Source organism: Euprymna scolopes, chromosome 32, assembly GCF_053919585.1.
Source record: "Euprymna scolopes isolate OS-2025 chromosome 32, ASM5391958v1, whole genome shotgun sequence".
Taxonomy (NCBI): domain Eukaryota; kingdom Metazoa; phylum Mollusca; class Cephalopoda; order Sepiida; family Sepiolidae; genus Euprymna; species Euprymna scolopes.
The window spans coordinates 55,282,036-55,306,346 of NC_136513.1; the positions used below are offsets into that span (position 1 = coordinate 55,282,036).

Genomic DNA, 24,311 nt, shown 5'->3' on the forward strand with positions numbered 1-24,311 from the left:
CTTGTCTCATCTAAAAACTTTCTGTAAACAAAAATATATATGCAGGGTCGAATGATAAAATTGTTGCCCTAGAAAAGACAACATGATTCCATTTCTGTTTGATGAAAACCGGTTTTCTTTTTTTGTTGCAGGCTATATACTAGTTGGCCAGTTGTGTACTAATCCCAAGAGCAATAGAAGCCTTCTATCATGTCCGAAAGTGACATAGTGTTCAACAAGCGAGATTGGAGATGCACCACTGTACAACTTATGCTCTCTACCGATCCAAATTATGACAACAGGACCATTGCCAGCACCCTTAAAATACATCGCTGGATTGTTATGAATAACGAGACATGCCCAGGGTGATGAAAACAAAGTTTCCGGCCACAGTTATGGTCTTTGGTGTGGTTTCAGGTGAAGGCCACATCATGCCACCTCACATCTTTGAAGTCAGCTTGAAAGTCAACACCAAAATGTACCTGGATGTGCTGAAGAATGTGGTGATTCCCTGGTGCAATCAAGTGACTGCTGGAAGACCGTAGGTGTGGCAGCAGGACTCAGCGCCAGCCCACAATTCCAAAGAGACCCAGGCTTGGTTTCAGAAGGAGCGCTACGAATTTGTTCCATTTATCTCACTGCTCTCCCCCCCCCCTCCGTCTCCTTTGATCTGAACCTGCTGGATTACTTCGTTTGGTCATACGTCGAAATATCACCAACATGACCTCCCACAACACCAAAACCAGCCTGATCACTGCCATTCACCGAGTATTCGCAGAGCTCCCACTGGCACTTGTAGAAAAGGTATGCTCTCAGTTCCAGACCCATATCGAGGCAGTGATTGAGGCTGCAGGCAGCTACATTGAATAGATGTCAGCTCTACTACATAATCAAGTTATCTAAATAGATTTTTTGAATAAAAGTTTTAAAATAAAGCTGTAGTGTTGTTTTATTTAAGGCAACAACTTCACCCTGTATATGCAATGAATGTTTTGAATTAAATTATGTAAATTCACTGCAAAATTTATTGTTTGGCAAGGAATACAAAAAATTAAAGTTTTATCTTTAATCCATGAATTTTCAATAAATGGCTTATCTCATCGAAGGAAATTTTTTTAGCAAAATAAATATAAGTAATTATCAATTTTCCTTATTAGCACATAAATTGAAAATCAAATAGAAATAAGTATATAATTATTACTATGATTATTTTTAATACCTACAGATACTAGTGTTTCATCCTGTCAGGAATCATCAGTGCAGGGTGTCACAATTTAGGAAACGATGTAGACTTAGATTGAATGAGGACCAATTGCTGTTTCACTCTTCCAGTACTTTTATTGACATTGTTATCGGTTAAATTGCCCATTTTTTTTTTCAATCTAATCAAGTCATTGCCTGCTCTAGTCGGAGACACACCATGGTGCACTGAGAGGAAACTTCACATGCGGGGACTTAGTCCACAATACTCGACATTGCACTGTAGAGAACCTACTATGATTTTATAGAAATATTTTTATATAGTGACTTGAATTAAAGTTTAAAATGCAAAAGTCAAGTATAATGGTTTAATTGTGCTCTAAACACAGACATTCATTTCGAATACACCTCTGCCTTATTCAATAACCTACTGTTGATTTCATACATTTGGCCTTTCTGCTGGTGCAATGATCGAACTTCCCAAATGCACTTGTAATGTTAGGCTGTATAAGGATGTTAACTTTGGTTAAAATCAGACTGTTTCTTCATTAATCAGATTTTTTCAATTAGTTCAATTCGATAATCAATTTTCAATACTTATTGGGGGCATTCTTATACACTCTCAAACACATAAAATACATTTGTGTGAAATCTAAAATAAAATTGGCCCAGCCATTTGAAGTCCATATGAAAGAACTCTCTCACACACACACACACACACACACACACACACACACGCACACGCACACGCACACACACACACACACACACAAAGTGCTCATTATTATTATATATATATATATATGAATCTGAAAAAGATATTATCTTTAATAAGGCAAACCAATCAAGATAGTCAAAGCTCTATCCAGTTAAGAGGAGCAATTCATAAATTAAAAACATGATAAACAAAAATTACATAAAACTTTATTTTATCATCAGATGAATAAGGATCGAAAATGAGAGGTGAGAACAAAAGAACCTATTTAGGGCCTGGCATTTTGAAGTTAAATGCTTCTCATCAGAAGAGGAGCAAAGCCGGCATTACACAAAGATAAGAGTATACAAATACAACCGACAAGAACATTTGGATTAGAAGTGGGAGGGTTAGGGTTAGGGGTTTCTTATTACACCTCCACACACCCGGGTAATGCCGGGTATCTCCGCTAGTAAGAAAATAAAAAAGGATCTAAGCTAAAATATGTGCACCGAAATTGTCTACATTATTCAATGAAACACGCTTTTAGATATGTTTGAGACGTTCTTAAGTTTTGTATATAAGTTTATCTAATGATGATGGCAATTTTATGTTTTTTCATATATCACATTTTCTCACATTATTTTTCCTAAACTGTAGCAAAGCAATTAAAATAAATACTTTAAATATTGCTTGTGTCTGTCAAAGCTTAAACCAAATAAGCGTAGACAAGCTTGAACCAAACCTATAGACACACTAGACGATTTGAAAATCATCCCTTCTCAGATACATGCCATTATAAAAACTAGACACCTCAAAAGCATGTGGACCAGATCTCATCCCGGCTGTGCTATTAAAAAAATGCTCTGCCGAGGTTGCTCCAGGTCTCTCCAAACTTTACAATAAATGCCTTAACGAATCTTGCTTCCCCGACTGATGGAAAACAACAGTACCAGTCTTTAAGAATTCTGGTGAAAGAACTGACCCACTAAATTATCGCCCCATTAGCCTCCTCCCGCTTTTCGCCAAAATATTTGAGTCCTTAGTTAATCAAGCCCTAGTCCAGCACCTAACAGCTGCTAAACTCCTGACTGACAAACAATATGGATTCAGGCAAGCCCGTTCAACAGCAGATATCTTAACTGTAGTTTCTGAACGTATATACCGTTCATTGGACAAAACAGGGGAGGGTAGAGCGGTAGCCCTTGATATATCTAAGGCTTTTGAAAGGGTATGGAACGATGGTCTTCTAAGGAAAATTAGATCATATGGAATCACTGGAAGAATTCATAATGTAATTAAATCTTTCTTAAGTAATAGAAAAATCCAAGTTGTCCTCGACGGACGTACATCTAAACAATATGACATAAATGCGGGAGTACCTCAGGGGTCTATCCTTGAACCTCTATTATTCCTGATATTCATAAATGACCTCCCTGATAAAATTTTTTCAGAGATGGGTATATTTGCCGATGACACCACTCTCTATAACAAATATGAGGGGAAAACAAATGAACACATATCCAAGGAAATGGCAGAAACACTAGAGGATGACCTCCAATCTGTAGTGGAATGGGGGCAAAAATGATTGGTCACATTCAATGCTGCTAAGACTAAGCTTGTTTCCTTCAATAACTACAAGAAACCTTCTCTACCACCAATAGCAATGGCCAAGAACACATTGCCTGAAAGTACATCTTTTAAACTCCTCGGCCTAACGTTTACAGGGAATATGAACTGGAATAGATACATTGAGAGGATTGCCAAGGCTGCTGCAAGGAAGGTTTGCTCCCTCTACCGTGCTAGAAAACTAGTATCCAATACCGCTATAAGGCCACCATTCGCTCATGTATGGAGTACTGTTGTCACATCTGGGCTGGTGCATCTGCTGCTTGTCTCTCGCTCCTGGACAGGGTTCAAAAGAGAGTCGCCAACCTGATAGGTCCTGAACTGTCATCTAGGCTTCAGCCTCTGTCCCATCGACGAGATGTTGCATCCCTCTGCCTGTTCTACAAATACTTTAATGGTGAATGCTCTGACCAACTGCAAACACTTGTACCTCCCCGACGTAACTACCCCTGACAAACCCGACAAGCTACTAAGTCTCATCCCTTTACAGTAGAGACCCCTAGGTGCAAGAAAGCCTTTTACTCCAATAGTTTCTTCCCCAGAACTGCGGGTCTTTGGAACTCCCTTCCGGGATTCTGCTTTCCCAACTGCACTGATGTGCAGAGGTTCAAGTGTAATGTTAACAAACATCTTTCTACTCATCTCCCTTCATAATGACCCCGCTAATTAAGTCCCTGACAGTAGCCCCCTGCTTCAAAGTGGCATTGTGCCTTGTTTGGGGTGAAAATTGAATAATAAAAAAAAAAAAAGACTGACAAGCCAGAACTAAACCTCAGGACAGATAAGGCTAAAAGAAATCTATGGATTGACAAGTCTAAACAAAACTTATGCATAGACAAGCCAGAATCAAACCTATGGACAAACAACCCAGAAACAAACCTATATAAAGGCTAGCCTGAACCAAACTCATGGATAGACAAGTTTGAATTAAACCTATGGACAGACAAGCCTGAACTTTATCTATGAACAGACAAGCCTCAACTAAATCTATGAAAAAACAAGTTTAAACCAAACCTATGAGCAGACAAGCCTAAACTTAACCCATGGATAGACAAGCCTGCACCAAACTTATTGACAGACAAGCCTGAAACAGACTTAAGGATAGACAAGTCTGAACCAGAGCTATGAACAGATAAGTGTGAACCAAACCATAAATACGGCTGAATGAACTCTATGATATGATTCATTCGAGTTTTTACTTCCTTTTTATATTAATAGAAATGTTTTCTGAAATAAATTTGGTTTTTGCTTTTCTTACCAAAAACGATGTATTCATCACCATAAATATTCGCGACATCCGTTTCTGTTTCCACATTCAACGTGTCATTCTCCGAAATGTTAAGTTGATCATTTTTCTGGAAAAGAGAAATTGCTTACCTTTTTTTTGAAAAAAAATAATAGGACATGTATCCATAGTTTACTTGTTTAAAAGCGAACTTTAAACTTGAAAATGATCACCTCCTCATGTAGGAGGGGTCTTCAATAAGTTTCCGGACTTTTTCGTACAGGTTTTTAAAATTGTCATAGACTCTTGAAAATTCAGTATGTTATTCCTATACATCTTATGAGATGGCTGACCACATTTTTATGATTTTTATGTTCAAATGAACAGCTACAGTAAGAATTGGAATACACCCTACTAAAGCCTGATTGTCACAGCTGGTGAATTTAAAAACTGTAATCTGGACATAAGGACACTTTAGAAGAACGATATGCAATAAAAGTATGTTTTAAACTTGGAAAAAATACCACAGAAACGTATAGAATGCTTCGGACTGCTTTTGGACAATCTTGCATGAATCAAGCATCAGCTTTCGGGTGGTATAAAAGATTCAAGAAAGGCAGAATTCTGTGACAAATGATGAGAAGTGTTGGAGGAGTAAGGAAGTCAGAACACCAGAGTTGATTGGCCAAATAAAGAATTTCATGGATAAGAACTGTTGTATGTCTATAGAGACAATAAGTACTCAGTTTGATGTCAGTGTGTAAACTGTATGTACAATTATTCATGAGGCACTGATGATGCGGAAGATTTGCATTTGTCTTAAGGGTGCTCAGAGAAGATCAGAAAGAAAGGCGATGTCATGACCAAGATGAGCATCAAGGTAGTTCCTCAGCCTCCCTATAGTCCAAACCTTGCTCCCTGTGACTTTTGGTTAGAAAAACCTTGGAAGCTGTCGTTATGAGACAACTGGGGAAATGAAAGAGGCTGTGATAATGACCTTTGACATGCTCAAGCAAGAGAACTTCCAGAACTTGTTAGAATGGAACAACAATTGAAAAGAAGCTAATAAAGATTATTTTGAAAGAGTTTCATGAGTGTACTATCGATGAAAGTGATCAGACAAAAAGAGTCTGGAAACTAATTGGATGCATCTCGTAAAATGGCAATGCTTAAAATGTAAAAAGAAAAAACTTTTCGTTACCACTGGCTGACTTTCACACACGCACATAGCAAAATATATATATGGTTAAACCAACAATGATACACGCAAATATACATATGATTAAATAAAAAAAATTGTACAAACAAATATATATATATAGTTAAATAAAAACTATTATACGCACAAATATATCAATGGTTAAATAAACAATTATACACACAAATACACAAATATATATATATATATTTGAATAAACAATTCTACAAAAAATATACATATGGTCAAAAAAGAATAATGCATACATATATACATATGGTAAAATAAACAATCACACACACACACACACACATATATATATATATATATACATATATATATAGTGAAATAAACAATTAAAGCCGCAAATATGGTTAAACAAACAATTACATACACAAATATACATATGGTCAAATAAACTATTATGCACAGAAATATACATATGATTAAATAAATATACATATGGTTAAATAAATATACGTATGGTTAAATAAACAATTATGCACACAAATTTTCATATGGTTAAATAAACAAATATGCACACAAATATACATATGATTAAATAAACAATTATACACACAAACACAAATATATATATATATGGCTAAATAAACAATTATACAGATAAATATATATATAGTTATACAAAAAATATACACACAAATGTAGATATGGTTAAATAAACAATTATACACACAAATATACATACGGTAATACAAACAATTATACACACAAAGACAAGTATATATATATGGTTAAACACACACGATTATGCACACAAATATATACATGGAAATTACACACGGAAATATACATATGATTAAACAATCAATTATAAAAACAAATATATATATAGTTAAACAATCAATCATACATACAAATATACATATGATTAAACAATCAATTATAAAAAACAAATATATATATAGTTAAACAATCAATTATTCACACAAATATACATATGATTATACAAACAATTATACACACAAATATACATATGATTATACAAACAATTATAAAAACAAATATATATGTAGTTAAACAATAAATTATACACACAAATATACATATGATTATACAAACAATTATAAAAACAAATATATATATAGTTAAACAATCAATAATACACACAAATATACATATGATTATACAAACAATTATACACACAAATATACATATGATTATACAAACAATTATACACACAAATATACATATTATTATACAAACAATTATACACACAAATATACATATGATTAAACAATCAATTATACACACAAATATACATATTATTATACAAACAATTATAAAAACAAATATATATATAGTTAAACAATCAATAATACACACAAATATACATATGATTATACAAACAATTATACACACAAATATACATATGATTATACAAACAATTATACACACAAATATACATATTATTATACAAACAATTATACACACAAATATATATATGATTAAACAATCAATTAAACACACAAATATATATATATAGTTAAACAATCAATTATACATACAAATATATATATAGTTAAACAATCAATTATACATACAAATATACATATAGTTAAACAATCAATTATACACACAAATATACATATGATTAAACAATCAATTATACACACAAATATACATATGATTAAACAATCAATTATACACACAAATATACATATGATTAAACAATCAATTATACACACAAATATACATATGATTAAACAATCAATTATACACACAAATACACATATGATTAAACAATCAATTATACACACAAATATACATATGATTATACAAACAATTATACACACAAATATACATATGATTAAACAATCAATTATACACACAAATACACATATGATTAAACAATCAATTATACACACAAATATACATATGATTAAACAATCAATTATACACACAAATATACATATGATTATACAAACAATTATACACACAAATACACATATGATTAAACAATCAATTATACACACAAATATACATATGATTAAACAATCAATTATACACACAAATATACATATGATTAAACAATCAATTGTACACACTAACATACATATGGTTATACAAATAATTATACACACCAATATACATGTGGTTAAATAAAGAATTATACACACAAAATATATATATGGGTGTACAAACTAATTTACACACAAATATACATTTGTTTATGCAAACAATTATACACACAAGTATACATATGATTATAGAAACAACATACACACAAAAATATATATGGTTAAATAAACAATTATACACACAAGTATACACATGGTTAAATAAACTATTATACAAGCAAGTATACTTATGGTTGAATAAACAATTATACCCACCAATATACATGTGGTTAAATAAACAATTATACACACAAATATATATATATATGGTTAAACAAACAGTTATACACATAAATATATATATGGTTAAATAAACAATTTACACACAAGAATAAACATGGTTAAATAAACAATAATACACACAAATATACATATGTTTAAATAAACAACTATTCACACAAATATAAATATGGTTAAATAAACAGATATACACGCAAATATACATATGGTTAAACTCACAATTTCTCGGATAAATGTTACTTTGTATGACCCCCCCCCCAAAAAAACAAAAAAAACAAGCAAACATAAAAACCGAAGGGTTCGGTTTTACTTCGGTCTCGAAGGATTTCTTAGGAAAGATCAGCATTATAAATTCTTAATTTGAACGTCGGTTTTTCCTATGTAACAGAGAGCATATGAAAATATCACAACGAAGGATGGATGACAAGCGATTTTATTAGCAACAAGAGAAGCATTTGAATGCTCATGTGAATTAGGAAGCGTGTCCGAACTGGTGCGAAAAGAAAAGAAAAACAATTGACACCACGTGGTCGGGAAGAAAAAAGATTGAGGCCTAATGAGACCGACGTGTAAAGTGAGGGTTAAAATGGGCTGGCTGTTGGCAGCGTGTGGTCGGAAGAAAGAGAAATGCAACGCAGAGTAGATGGACATGTGACAGCGACAGACTTTTTAAGTCGTGTACAGGCGAGAGAATAACGGTAATAAAAGCTTTTGTTAAAAAAGAAAAAAGTCGATCAAATTTTCATTTATTTTCAGTTTTATTTTTATGAATTACTAAAAGTTATGCATACATTAAAAATAAGTACTTACTCCTCCACCAAAAAATAATATAACTATTTAAATGTATAATAATCATCCTTCGTTTGTTTGTTAAAAAGTCTTGTAAAAACAAAAAGTAAAAAAAAAAACTTATTCTACACTAAAAAATTATTTTTACAAATGAAACACCAGACAACTCGTTTTTTATTTATTTATTTTTTTTTTTTTTTGCTTGTTTACAGAATATTACGTGCGTATGTAGGGGACTAGGATATATAAATACCCCAATCCCGTTACAAAAGAATAATGAAACGTATGGGAATTGAAGGAAACAAAGACTCAATTAATGGATAAGATAAATGTCGTTTATTTGCTGTTGAAAGAAATGAACATTTTAGTTATAACATGTCCGCGTGTATGTAACCAATGTCCGTTGCAGGACTGGCGTTGTAGCAAGAATAGGAAAGGTGTTTTCATCTCAAGTTCGGGTCATTATTGTTTGTTCGCGCGTGGGAATTGAAGTGAGTGTTGTAGTGGAAATGAGAATCCAGCGTGTAGGCAAGGAAGAGGATATTAGAGTTGTCATCAGTTAGTAGTCAACTACGCTAAGGTGTTCTTAATGGCCAGTCGTAGATGGAGAGAGAAAGAGGGAGAATGTATACATACAGTCATTAGCTCGTGCCCCATACATAGTAGGAAGTGGGCGTGAGGTGCGAGTGCGCGCGCGCCGAAACGGCGGCGGTTTGTAAGCCCAACCTCTCTCGTTGAGAGTTGGTTCTTAAGAGGATTAGAAACAGCTTATCGCCTTGTTTTTATACTCGTTTCCAGAGTGTATTTTGCGCATGTGTATTTCCTTAGAAAGCGGAAGTGACGTCGTCCATGTGCTGTGTTCGTGTTCGCGTGTGTGAGTACATGTGTATACGTAAGTGTGTGTGTATATATACGTGAATGTGAGTGTATGTACGCGAACGTGAATAAGTGTACATGTGTGGACGTGGGCGCGTATATTTGTGTGCGCGTATGTATATGACAGCTTGAAATATGAATGTGTATTTTGTGTGAGACTTGAAAAAGGCTCGTACACGTATATGCGAAGGTGAGAAGTCAACAAGTGTTAACCAAAAACCCTTCCCCTTGTTTCCCCACCCTAATAAATGTCACGGTAATATTATCTGTCGTATATCATTCGAGTTTTTAGTTGTTGCTTTTTACGCTATATCTATTTCTACACACATACACGCTTAGATCTGATGATTCCGAGGAAGATACAATCGGAATTTTTTTTTTTCTTCCTTTGAAGATTGTACTGCTGGGTATGGGGCAGCCAAACCAGCTGCCAACATTGCCCCGCTTTTTTATTGAAACCAACCGAGAGCTCTTTTTAGTATCCTCGCTGTTCCCTTAAGTGCAATTGTCTGAATCTCTTTTGCACTTGGTTCTCCAGGAATATTAGTTAGGTAGGACTTCAGGTTCTTCTTCATAAGTCTTGTGGCACCTATGATAACTGGTATGATTGATACCCCCTTTAGATTCCAGTTTCTTTTCATATCATACATGAGACCTTGGTATTTGGTCTCTTTCTCTCTTTCAGCTCTGTTCAGACCGCCATTATTAGGAATACTCACTTCAATCAAGGTTGCAACTCACTCTGACTTAAGTGTGCAGTTTAAAAGATAACGTTAAAAAACAATTGATTCAAAAAAGTATTCAATTTGAAATTTTTTAAAGTCCAACATGAAAATAAAAATGACTCAAAATAAAAAAAAACGCAACATGAAACTAAAAAAGCTTAACTCTATATTTGAAACAACTGAACGTAACAGAAACGATACGGTCGATGGGAGAAATGGTTTAGTGAATTTATTTTGTTGGAAAGAGCAATATACATATGGTTTAACTAACAATTTGTCGGGTAAATTTGACACACGGCTGTCAAAACTTCTAATTTCAAAACTTGACACTGTGTTGTCAAAACTTCCAACTCAAAACGCGACACTATTTCAAGTTGCTTGCACACGACTATTACGTAGTACACTTTCTTCCAACTCATACCCCGATGGCTTCACGTCCCTTTTTATCCACCTTTCTCATTTGCATAGAAACGTCGACAGTCTGCCGTCGTTCACGTGACCGTTAAACATAAAACCAACTGGATGTCGCCATTTTAGCCTTTTTTTTTACAGGACCGATCTATTGATGCACGCACACATGCCAGCCAAGTAAGTTACGCTTTTCATTACAATAAAAGTGTTAACATATTAGTTAATGTAGGAAATTTGAATCTAAGACGAATGTTACTTTGATGTCTGTCCGTCTGTGTCACTCATTTTGATAAGGTAAAATGTTAATTTTAAGAAGTAAATAACGTTAGTCTCTCTATGCAATGTGGTCGTTACATATTAACATTGATCTTGTATCTAACACTGCTGTTGCAAAGAAGCAAGTAAACATGAGAGTAAACTAAGAGTAAATATACTGAAACCACCAGGAAACGCATTTAAGCACAAAAATTAGGAACTCGTGATTTCTGGAAAATCTACAATAGTGTAGTAAATAATGAGCAATCGACAATATCTCCACTATCAAACAATTATGAGGTTGTTTGCACAGCAACTGAGAAAGCTAACATGCTTGCCCGTCAGTTTGCCTCAAACTCTACCTTGGACCCAGCAAGCCATTCTCTTCCTAATTTTCCTGTGCGGACAGAAACCATGCTAAATGATCTGAACATCACACCCTCCAAAGTATATGATATTATAAAAAATCTAGACACCTCAAAAGCATGTGGAACTGACCTCATCCCGGCTGTGCTATTAAAAATTCTCTGCTGAGGTCGCTCCTGTCCTCTCTAAACTCTTTAACAAATGCCTTAACGAATCTTGCTTTCTTGGTTGCTGGAAAACTGCTTCTGTGGTACCAGTTTACAAAAACTCTGGCAAAAGAACTGACCCATTAAATTATCACCCAATTAGCCTCTTCCTTCTTTTCGCCAAAATATTTGAGTCCTTAATTAATCAAGCTCTAGTCCACCACCTTACAGCTGCTAAACTTCTGTTACCACCAATATAGATTTAAGCAAGCCTGTTCTACTGCAAATATTTTAACTGTAATCTCTGAACGTTTATACCAAGCACTGGATAAGACAGGGGAGGGGAGGGTAGTGCCCCTTGATATATCTAAGGCTTTTGACATCGTATGGCACGATGGTCTTCTGATGAAAATAAAATCCTATGGTATTACTGGACGAATGCTTAGCATAATTAGATCCTTCTTAAATGAGAGAAGAATCCAGGTTGTCCTCGATGAGTATACATCCAAAAAATTTTATATAAATGCGGGTGTACCTCAGGGATCGATCCTTGAACCTTTGTTATTTCTGATATTCATAAATGACTTACCTGATAAAATTGTCTCTGAGATGGGTATATTTGCCGACGACATCGCACTCTATAGCAGGCACGTGGGGAAAACTAATGAGCACATATCTAATGTAATGGCCGAAACCCTAGAAGAAGACCTTCAGTCTGTAGTGGATAGGGTCAAAAATGGATGGTAACGTTCAATGCTGCCAAAACAAAGCTCGTTTCCTTTAATAATTACATGAAACCTTACCAACCAACAATAGCTATGGCTAAAAATACTTTACCTGAGAGCACTTCGTTCAAGCTCCTTGGCTTAACGTGAACAGGAAACATGAGTTGGAACAGATGCATCGAGATTATTGCTAAAACTATCGTGCTAGAAAGTTACTTACGCCTGAAAGTATCCTGTACCTCTACAAAGCCACCATTCGCCCATGTATGGAGTACTGCTGTCATATTTGGGTAGGTGCATCTGCTACTAGTCTTTTGCTCCTGGACAGAGTCCAAAAGAGAGTCGTCAACTTGATAGGTCCCGAACTAACATCTAAACTTCAGCCCCTGTCCCACCAACGAAATGTTGCATCCCTCTTCCTATTTTACAAGTATTTTAATGGTGGATGCTCTGACGAACTACAAGCCCTTGTACACCCTTGACAAACCCGACAAGCAGCAAAGTCTCACCCCTACACAGTTGAGATCCCTAGATGTAAGAAAGCCTTTTACTCTAATAGCTTCTTCCCCAGAACTGCAGGACTTTGGAATCCAATCCAAGTGTAATGTGAGCAGACATCTTGCTGCTAAACTCTCTACATAGTACCCCTGCAACTTAGGTCCCTGATAGTAGCTCCCTACATCAAAGCGGCAACGTACCTTATTTGGGGTGAAAATGTAATAAAATTTAAAAAAAAACAGCATCTAAATGCGGATAACAACGTCTGTTTTCGTTTGTATTGATCAAACTAATTTAGCTCTTTTGCAAAATTCTAAGAAACTTCATGTTTTATAGCATTTAATTCTGTGAATTACATATCAAAACATCTTAAGGTCAAGGTCAAGGTCATGGTCATGGTCATGGTGTGGTATCTGTTCTGATGCTGGACTTCACCTTTTCTGTCCTTAGATAATGGAGGAGGGACCCTTCATGACTGAGATAATTTTTATTTTTGTTCCTATTCAGAGTGCCCCTATTGGGGAGCTGGATTTTCCCCAAATTAAAAACCGACCTTATGTCTAACTTTGCCCTCGTGGGGAGGCAAGTAAATAGTAACATATTAAATCATATGGGCATCAATAATGGCCGGCATCAAAAATTGTCTGCATCCAAGGTGGAGGTTTCTACAATGGCGATATCAACACGTTATCAGCTTTTGAAGTTGATAATATTGTGAGTCATACAATACAGTTTTATTGGTTGAGTCCAAAAATTTAGTACACCAAGTTAAGACGCCGGAAGTGGACTTGGTTTAGATAAAATATTGAATGGAAGTCACTAAACATGAAATGAAATACGAAATCATGTGGAAATAATTTATTTTAAAACATGATTTTAGTTTTGTGCTATCGTGAAACAATAAAATAATAATAAACTTCGATTAAGATAATACAGTTTTATGAGGTTTAAAGGGTAATAAATCAATTTCTAGAACCTGATCGTTACATTTTCACTCAGATCCACACATTGCGTGGAGAGATAGTTGCAAAGCTACAACAAAAGGAAAGAAATTCAACGCAGCTTTTTCAGTTGAGATAAAAGACATTTATTCATGGTACTTTCCAAACTAACGCATTGCTTTAAAGGCCTTCTTTATTCATCTTGTCTACCATGTACTAAACAAAACCTTGCCATCTCAACACATGCTTAAAAGTCTCTCACACCACCATGGGGGTCACACGTCCATCTTATGTTGGCACATGCTTTCCAGTTCTCTGCTGTCCATGCATATGTCCTTTTCTCCATTTTTTCCCTTCTTTTGCTCCGTTATGATGTCACATCATACACTGGCTTGGTTATTTGCATATGTATTATGAGATTGCTGCTGTTAAATATGCTAGCAGCTCTGTTACATCTATTCTAAGTCTATTTTCTATAAATAAAACTTTGAAGAAAACTCTGCAAACGTCTCCTTACATCCGAAATATAAAGAAAATATATGAAGAAAATATATTAAAATATATATATATATATATATATATATATATATATATATATATATATATATATATAAAAGAAGTAAAGGATTAGAATTCAAAGTTAAATAAAATCTATTACATCTAAATCAATAAGGACAAAAGAAGACAGAAAACGTCTTTAGGACATGACATTTCGATACCTAATGCTTCTTATGAGAAGAGTAAAAGTCAGGTTCATGTACAAAAAAGCTGGCATAAGCTTAGAAATAAAATAAACATATTCAAATAGAAGGAGCAAGGATGATGATGTTCTACAAATACTTTAATGGTGAATGCTCTGACGAACTGCAAACACTTGTACCTCCCCCGACGTAACTACCCCTGACAAACCCGACAAGCTACTAAGTCGCATCCCTTTACAGTGGAGATCCCTAGGTGCAAGAAAGCCTTTTACTCCAATAGTTTCTTCCCCAGAACTGCGGGTCTTTGGAACTCCCTTCCGGGATTCTGCTTTCCCAACTGCAATGATATGCAGAAGTTCAAGTGTAATGTTAACAAACATCTTTCTACTCTTCTCCCTTCATAATGACCCCACTAATTAATTCCCTAATAGTAGCCCCCTGCTTCAAAGTGGCACTGTGCCTTGTTTGGGGTGAAAATTGAATAAAAAAAAAAAAAATAAAAAAAAAAAATAGGTATAGAAAAAAGGATTAATTTAATTAATTAAAAGATACATAGAAAAAGACATACAGAAAATAATTTTTTTATCATTCAGTGAAAAATACAAGAATAGAGGTCAAAATAGAATAAAATACAAAATAAAAATTAAAGTAAAATAAAATATGAAAATAAAAAATATAAAAAAAATAAAAAAAAATATAAAATATGAAAAATAAAAAATAAAAATATCAAAAATATCAAAACTTTAAATAAAAAAATAAAAATGAAGATATAAAAAATTAAAAAAATATATATATAAAACATAAATATTAAGAAAACTGAAAACTGAAAATGAAATAAAATATAATAAAAGCAACAAATAAAAAATATAAAAATAAACATAAAAAGGAAAAATACAAGAATTGAGGTCAAAATAAAGTACAATAAAAAATTAAACATTAAAGAAAAATAAAATATAAAAATATATAAAAAATAAAAACATATAAAATACGAGGAATAAAAAATAAAAATAAAGATTTAAAATAAAAACAATAAATAAAAATAAGATATAAAGAATAAAAATAAATAAAATTAAAATTAAAATTAAACAAATAAAAATACAAAAATAAAAATAAAATACGACAAATAAAAAATAAAAAATAAAAATAAAGAACAATGAGATGTCCAAACTTTAGAGATTTAAAAATAAAATATGTATTATTTAAGGGATATTATTAATACAATTCTTACTATTGGATATCCTATGAAACTGCGGTAAAGAATTTAGATAAGCCATATATGTTATGTATTATTATTGAAATTTATACCCATAGCATTTACAACTGGTAAAGCAAAAATGACATTTCTTATTAACAGACATATTCCGGTGTAATAGGTGATGGTAGTAGTGCATTTTTATGGGAGAGTAAAAAATACCACCATTTTTCTCTGAATAAGACAAATAAAAATTGAATTCAAATTAAATATTGAAATTACTGAAAGTACTTACCTTATATATACTGATCACTCGCATTGGGTATGTATCCGTAAAATTCATTGGCTTCAGGAGTGTAGTCTTTAATGCTGCAAAGTAATTGAATGTATTTATTTATGCATAAAAGGATCGCTGCATTGTGATCAGGAGAGGATTATAATAGATGCTCAACCATTGTTGTATGCACATATTTTTAGTGCATGTGCATCAAAGATACAACAATGGCCACCAATTTTAACGAAAGGAACGACTTTATGTTGTCAGTTTAAAGGAAAATGTAAAGGTAAAAATTTATGAAGCGTTTTTTAAATGTTAAAGTAAAAATGTATCAAATGCATTTTTTTTAGATATCCAGCTATAATGTACAAGCACTGAATAAAATTATATAGCTTCTTATGGCAGACCAGGTAGATAAAGTTGTTAATTTGTTATTTTACTTACCGAAATCGCTAGTGCAGAAATATTTTTGCAGATGCGTTTGTGAACATTTTAAACACAAACCTCCGACTACAAACATTTCAAATATCAGGAATCGTGAAAAGATGCCAGCAAACATTTTGTTGTCAAGAAATATTTTTTTCCTTTTCAATAGAAAATAACTTGTTGTTATTCTGAAGAATTATAAGATATTTTCTTGAAACGCTGAAACAGAGTTCTCTTCCGTTTCTACTTTGTAAATCACCTAGATTTGTCCCCTGTAAATATGCTTCTGTGGACTGAGATGAGCGATGGTTTAACACAATCTTAAACTTGACTTGAAAATCTAGACACGAAGGCGAGAAAGAAACATCCGATTTTCATAATTATATAAAACAAGAAATTGGACACGAGTTAATTTTTAATTTCAATAATTTATTTTTTATTTATGGATGTCACGATTTTAAGGTGATGTTTCGATTTTTGTAACTTATTCTCATTTGTAATCGATTAGAAATCGATGTGTGAGACGAATGAGCATAAAAAAGCTTTAGTGCTGCTGTTGCATAGTTGTGTGCGTATATGTGGCTCGTCTGTTTATGTGTATATTTATGTGTATACATGTAACATGTACATAACCATTCATAACAAATGTGTACATAACTGGGCGAGTATATATATATATATTTTTTTTTTTTCTTCCTTTGAAGATTGTAATGCTGGGTATGGGGCAGCCAAACCAGCTGCCAACATTGCCCCGCTTTTTTATTGAAACCAACCGAGAGCTCTTTTTAGTATCCTCGCTGTTCCCTTAAGTGCAATTGTCTGAATCTCTTTTGCACTTGGTTCACCAGGAATATTAGTTAGGTAGAACTTCAGGTTCTTCTTCATAAGTCCTGTGGCACCTATGATAACTGGTATGATCGATATCCCCTTTAGGTTCCAGTTTCTTTTCATATCATACATGAGACCTTGGTATTTGGTCTCTTTCTCTCTTTCAGCTCTGTTAAGACCGCCATCATTAGGAACACTCACTTCAATCAAGGTTGCAACTCTCTCTGACTTATTCCATATAACTATGTCAGGTTTCACAGCAGCATTTTCAAGGTAGGTGGCTGTAGGGATTACATGGTCGTAATGCATGGTATATATATATTCAACTGAGAAGCAGGACAGCGGAACAGTGTTTAACAGGCAGCCAGTTCTGCAAAAGAAGTTTTGTTCATGAAATCTGCGTTTAGTTTTAGGCATAGATAGAGAGTGAGGGAAATCATATATAGTGGTTGTAGCTAATTGAGTATTTCCTGTGAAAGTTTGGCAAGGGGAAACTATAGATTGGAGTTCAGTCAAGCACTTGTCATGAAAATAACAGTAGAACAAAGACAAGCTCACATCATATATCCTGTTGGAAAGAGGTTACAGGGAAGAGAAAAGGGTATCACCTACTAGGTTTTGAGCTCTATCAAGGCTAGGCAGCAGCATTACTCCATTTTAGGTCATACCTGGCTCTTATACAGATAGAGGATGGCATCTGCTGAAACGGTAATTTGGGCAACAGATTTGATGTATATGTTCCATTTCATATCAGAAGTTAAGGTCACTTCCAGAAGCTTGTTAAGATGTGGAGCTTCTCAAAGACTGGAGCCATTCATTTCAATTGGAGTGTGATGGGTTTCAGAGCAATTATGATGAAAGGAGGGAAGCTTGGTTTTAAATGTATTAAAATTAATTAGCTTATCTTTTCCCCCATTGGACCACGTTCTACAGAACAGAAGAGAGAGAATCAGAAAGATCTTGGTCATTGCTGGCCTTTGAAGTGTTGCCATAGGTTGTGGTATCGTCTGCGTAAATGTCCACGAATGACCTAAGAATGTGATTTGGGAGATCATTGACGAAGATTAGGAAGAGAGTTGGGTCTAGAATGGAACCTTGAGAGACACCAGCGTTAATGATTTAATTGAAACAACATTTCCAGCTATTCCATAGTTGGCAATCTTGTGAAGTAGATTTTTATGCCATATTCTATCAAAAGCCTTTGATATGTTAAGAGCTATTGCTCTAAATTTCACTAATCCTGTGTGATATTACAGTTAGTACATCAGCTGTAGGTCTTGCAAAATGGAAACGAATGGAAACCATATTGCATGTCACTGAGCAGGTGGTTGCTGAGGTGGTTGACCACTTCTCTTTTTCAGAGATTCCAAACACTTACTCATGATGCACAGGAGACTGATTGGTCTATATTGAAAGGGTGATGAATTATCTCAAGAATTTTTAAATGAAGTAGACTGATGAAGTTTTCCAGGCTGTTAGGAAGCACTTCTCCTTAAGGCAACATTAAAACAACTTTGTACGTATGGGAACTAGTTTTGGTTGAAACTTTTTGAGCATTATGACTGGAATGCTGTCGGGGCCAGTTTCTTTATTGGAATCAAGGTCTTTGATAAGCTTGGCAACATCACATACAGATATTTGTATGTCGCATAGTGGGTTTTCAGCCACAGAAAGAAATGCAGGGGGTGGGTAGGCGCTGCAAAGTTCTTGGCAGATAATTTTTCTTCACTTATGCTCAATTGATTTGTGCACTGTTTATCCAATCCGAGCTTTGTTTAACGTGTCCATATTAATGTAGACAACTTCAATCGAACGTTGTCAGAACTGCCCCTCTCATCAAGGTGCAGATCATAAATCTTTTAAAATTAAATTATTTTTTTAAATAGGATTTTCAAAAATTCATTTTTATTTACAGCATTACATCATGGTCATTAATACAAATTCAATTAAAATAAATAATCCAATGTGTAACATTGACAAAAGAAAAACACACAAAATACAAAAAACACAATATTTTTATATAAACATTTATTTCAATTAAATTTAAAATGTAACAATAAAAAACAATACAATAATTTCTTTAATCAAACAGATTTTTTTTTCTGTTCATAGTACAAAATAATTTCTTTCTCTCCTTTTTAATAAACAATGGAGAGAAGTTAATAAAAATGTTTTGGTTGACTCGTTTTCCATCTGTTAACCATCCAATTTGTTCCGTTCAGATTCTGAATTCTGGAACAAACCATCATTACAAACGGCGGAAAAAACTAAAGGAACAGATAAAAAAACAAGAAAAAAAAAAAAAAACTCTGCAGGAGGACAACTTAGAGTTCATATGTTATGTATTACTTAGCTACAATCTATTAATATACTAAATGTGAGTCAATCAATATTTGATTTCTTAGAGATTTTTTTCTATAAATTTAATAACACAAAATGCATGCTAACGTATAGTTCATGTTCAGTTCTTGATTTAAGTTAAAAACAATATTTTAATAATTCTAATTAATTTATAATTAGCTGAACAAATCACACACCTCTCTCTTAGCTATCTATGTATTTCTCTCTTTGATTCTAACTCTACTAGTTTCTAATGTCTCTGACCATTCAGAGAGAAAGAGAGAAAGAAACTTTTTTCAACATGCCCATTCAATTTTATGTGTCTGTACACACCCGATGTCAATTAGATGGCAAAATGATGTCTCTTTACATAAGAATAATAAAGAATTCTATGGTCACTGTCAATGAGAAATCAATGGTAAACGGCTGTTGCGATCATGCAAATTCATTTGTAAAGGTTACCAAAAAAGTGAAGAGTACTGGGAATCTAGGTAGATTTGTCACTCAGACTCCAGGGAACACCATATATATTAATATGATAGTATGTGTGTTATTTTCTGTTTCACGCTTATATCTGGGTCGTTTAATTGTCTATTTCTTGTAATAAATAATTTTACCAAGAATTCTTCATAATTTTGGTTTCAGTTTTGATTATAGTTAATGGCACTCCAGTAATCTATTTTTTTATATAAATAATTTTATCAAGAATTCTTTGTAAGTTTTGGTTTCAGTTTCGATTATATATATATATATATATATATTTTTTTTTTTTTCATAAGTTTGGGATTCAGTTTCAAGTCAAACTGATGAACTCAAGTCATAAAGACATATTTTTTATTTTTGAAATCGCAACTTATAATATATAAAAATCGATAGAACATTAACTCTATAATAATATATTCTTCATAATTTTGGTTTCGGTTTCGATTATAGCTGATGGCATTTAAGTCATCTATTTTTTTTATAAATAATTTTACCAAGAATTCCTCATAAGTTTTGGTTTCAGTTTTGATTATAGCTAATGGCACCCCAGTAATCTATTTCTCAAATAATTTTATCAAGAATTATTCATAAATCTTGGTTTCGGTTTTGATTTTTGCTGATGCCACCTTAGTAATCTATTTTTTTTATATAAATAATTTTATCAAGAATTCTTCATAAGTTTTGGTTTCAGTTTCGATTATATATATACATATATTTGTTCATAAGTTTGGGATTCAGTTTCAAGTCAAACTGATGAACTCAAATCATATAGACATATTTTTTATTTTTGAAATCGCAACTTATAATACATAAAAATCGATAGAACATAAACTTTATAATAATATATATGAAATCTACAAGAATTAAAATATCATATATAAGTGTATTTTACGGCCTAGCTATGCCGGGTGTCCTTGCTAGCTTAGATAAATACTTTTGCAGTTTTAACAAAATAGCTACAATAATATCAGGGCGTCTGCATTTATGCTGAATATCAACAGAATGCCAACATCAATATATTACGTATGAATGAGTCCCCTGTGGAATTTCCACAGACCCCACTAGTAAATTTATCAATAAATTAATCATTCTTTTTCTTCTTATTATTATGTACTCACTAGGAGTTGCCACATTGGTCATCCTCAGAGATTACTCAATGATATTAATCGGTTGTGTTCTTTGGCGTCTAGGTGACAACATGTCTCCCAAGATTTTTGGTATGCTCCAGCATATTCGATATCTTATGGTAATGACTTTACGTAATTGTAAGTTTCCTGCCATTCATCTCCAGAAGGATTTGAGTGGAAATAAGTTTCCTCAGATCCCAGATCTTTATAAACTCTTTCAGCCGAGGTCTAGTTAGTGCTCTCCGTTATCAGCTTTTCCATTCTGTTGGATCCTCGTTCTTCTTCTTTTAATCTTTATTAATTTCATCAGAAATAAAGTTTACACATTGATTAAAAAAAAATTCACTTGATATATCCGCATATAAAAACACTTAAATATTGATTGTAGTTTTTAATTTTTTTCTTTTTCATATCTGTTCAATGTCAACCAATCCATTTTTTCATAAATCAGCAAATGTGCAAGAATTCATAGAAAAGCAGACGAACAATAAATCAACAATTCATCAAACAATACGAGAGAGAAAAAAAATAACATTTGACAAGTTTTATACTAAATATATTTTACGTATCTACATATAGTTTCAGTGTTTACTGCGACAGTGCTCAATATGTGAGTAAAGCTAGGAAGTAAGTTTTAAAAATATATAAGGCAATTAAGCTACACAGAATTTTCCTCGTGAGGATTCATCAGGCTATATATCAGAAAATAATTTTAGCAACCCCCTGCCCCCTCCCCACAAAAGAGAATGAATTAGAAGGTTAAAAAACGATATAAAAATTCTAAATACATAAGCAAATGATAAATATAAATTCAATATAATGATGCAGAAGTTTACTACTAAATTTAAAAAAAAACAAGGCAGTAAACATTGCTTATATATATATATATATATATATATATATATATATATATATATATATATATATAATTTGGGGTTGTTATTTTCCAGAGGTAAGGTAACCAGTGAAGTGTAACAAGGTTAATACAAAAGTGCTCAATACCGAGGTAGAGCAGGTTATACATTTAATTTTTTTTTTTTACATAAGTAGTAATGTGTTGCTACACAGTTATGAGCATGTTTCGGTCTTCTAGTATTCAGTAACTAGAGACCTCGTCAGGCAATCTTGCTTACATTAAGGAAATCAGTAATGAATCACTTGTTCGTTACTGATTCCTTTAATGTAAGCATGATTGCCTGAAGAGGTCTTTAGTTACTAAATACTAGAAGACCGAAACATGTTCATGACTGTGTAGCAACACATTACTGCTTATGTAAAAACAAATTAAAAGTATATATTAGGTTGGTGCAAAAATAATGTCGTTTTTTGATGTTTAACTTCATGTTGAAAAAAAACATTATTTTTGCACCAACCTTATATGTATATATATATATATATATATATGAAATAAAATGGAGTTGGAAGGTCCTGGATACTCAACGTTTCGCCCGATTTAAGCGGGCTTCTATCCTTCTTGAAGAAGCCCGTATAAATCGGGCGAAACGTTGAGTATCCAGGTCCTTCCACCTCCATTTTATTTCATATTGTCGGATTTAATCCAGCTCAACAATCATATATATATATATATATATATATATATATATATATATATTTTTATCATATATATCATGAAACTTAGAATATAGGCTTTTGTCATTTATTTGTAATATGCTCTGTAATTATATTGAGCTTCATAAATTTAATGATTGGTATAAATAAAAGGTGAAATATAATTTAAAAAACATATTTCAACAAAAATAATATATATAATTTTTTTTTATTGATATAGAAAAATTTACATGGTCACGACACTGGACATACTAATGGTCAAGACTGCAAGTCCTCGTCAGGCGACTTAATAAAGTCTGCCTTCCACTGAAAGAGTCTGATTCTTTAATCTAAGGACCAGACCAGTGTCGCAACAAAGTAAATTTGTCTACATCAATAAAAATATATCTTGTTTTTTTTTTAATTGCGCACTCTTAATAACCTTGTTAAATTCATGAGTTTTCTCTTTTGAATATCTATAACTAGGTGTGTGTGTGTATATATATATATATATATATATATATATGAGATTGGAAATGGACCTTATGTTTACTTTCATCAGCTCCAGAACTTATTTTGTCCTCTAATTCTATCAACAGTGTTTTCTGACAAAGGGGAAAAATTGCTTTTGTTTGGATTAGAATCTAACACCTATTGTTCGATAGTTTTTGACCTTGAAGACCTGTTTTTTTTTTTAAGCCCTTCCATCAAGTATTAGAGATTTTTATAATATATATATATATGTGTGTGTGTGTGTGCGCGCGTGTCTGTGAGTAAGGATAAGAATCCAACATGATTTATGAGACAAATACTTCCAATCATAAATCATTTCTTCAGATAGATTGATCACTTGTACATGAATTGTGTTGAACACTTGTTTTATATTTGATTGGGTGTGTATTTTTTTATTCCACACACACACACACGCACATATATATGACAAAAGTCTATATTCCAAATTTCATAATGTTGACCATCTTACAATTTATTCCTTTAATTCAGTTGACATTTACACTTCTTGACAATATATATATATCTGTTTTGTAACACAAAATCATTCACTTAATTATTATATCAATCAAGGATTGGTATATATAAAAAGGAAATATATGTAAATAAAAAATATTTCCACAGAAATATATATATATATATATATATATATATATATTTCTGTGGAAATATTTTTTATTTACATATATTTCCTTTATATATATATATATATATATATATATATATATATATATATATATATATATATATAATGATTGCATACATGTTTCTGCTGCAACTCGTTTAAAGAAGCAGTATCATTAGGCCAGATATTATTTCTTCTCAGACCAAATTTTAATTA

General features: G+C 32.7%; 1 protein-coding gene across 2 annotated transcripts in view; it reads right to left on the reverse strand.

Annotated features, from left to right (window-relative positions):
- LOC145256370 (uncharacterized) overlaps nt 1-17,186 on the reverse strand; it is a 58,519-nt gene extending 41,333 nt beyond the window's left edge. The window contains exons 1-3 of one of the 2 annotated variants that reach the window (XM_080115195.1): nt 16,653-17,057; nt 16,227-16,300; nt 4,761-4,857 (exon numbers count right to left, since the gene is read on the reverse strand). In XM_080115195.1, coding sequence (XP_079971321.1) covers nt 4,761-4,857; nt 16,227-16,300; nt 16,653-16,767 — 286 coding nt within the window. In that variant the 5' untranslated portion in view covers nt 16,768-17,057. Of the gene's footprint in view, nt 1-4,760; nt 4,858-16,226; nt 16,301-16,652 lie in introns of both variants that reach the window. The other variant, XM_080115194.1, reaches the window with a different exon arrangement.
- Nucleotides 17,187-24,311: the final 7,125 nt, after the last annotated feature.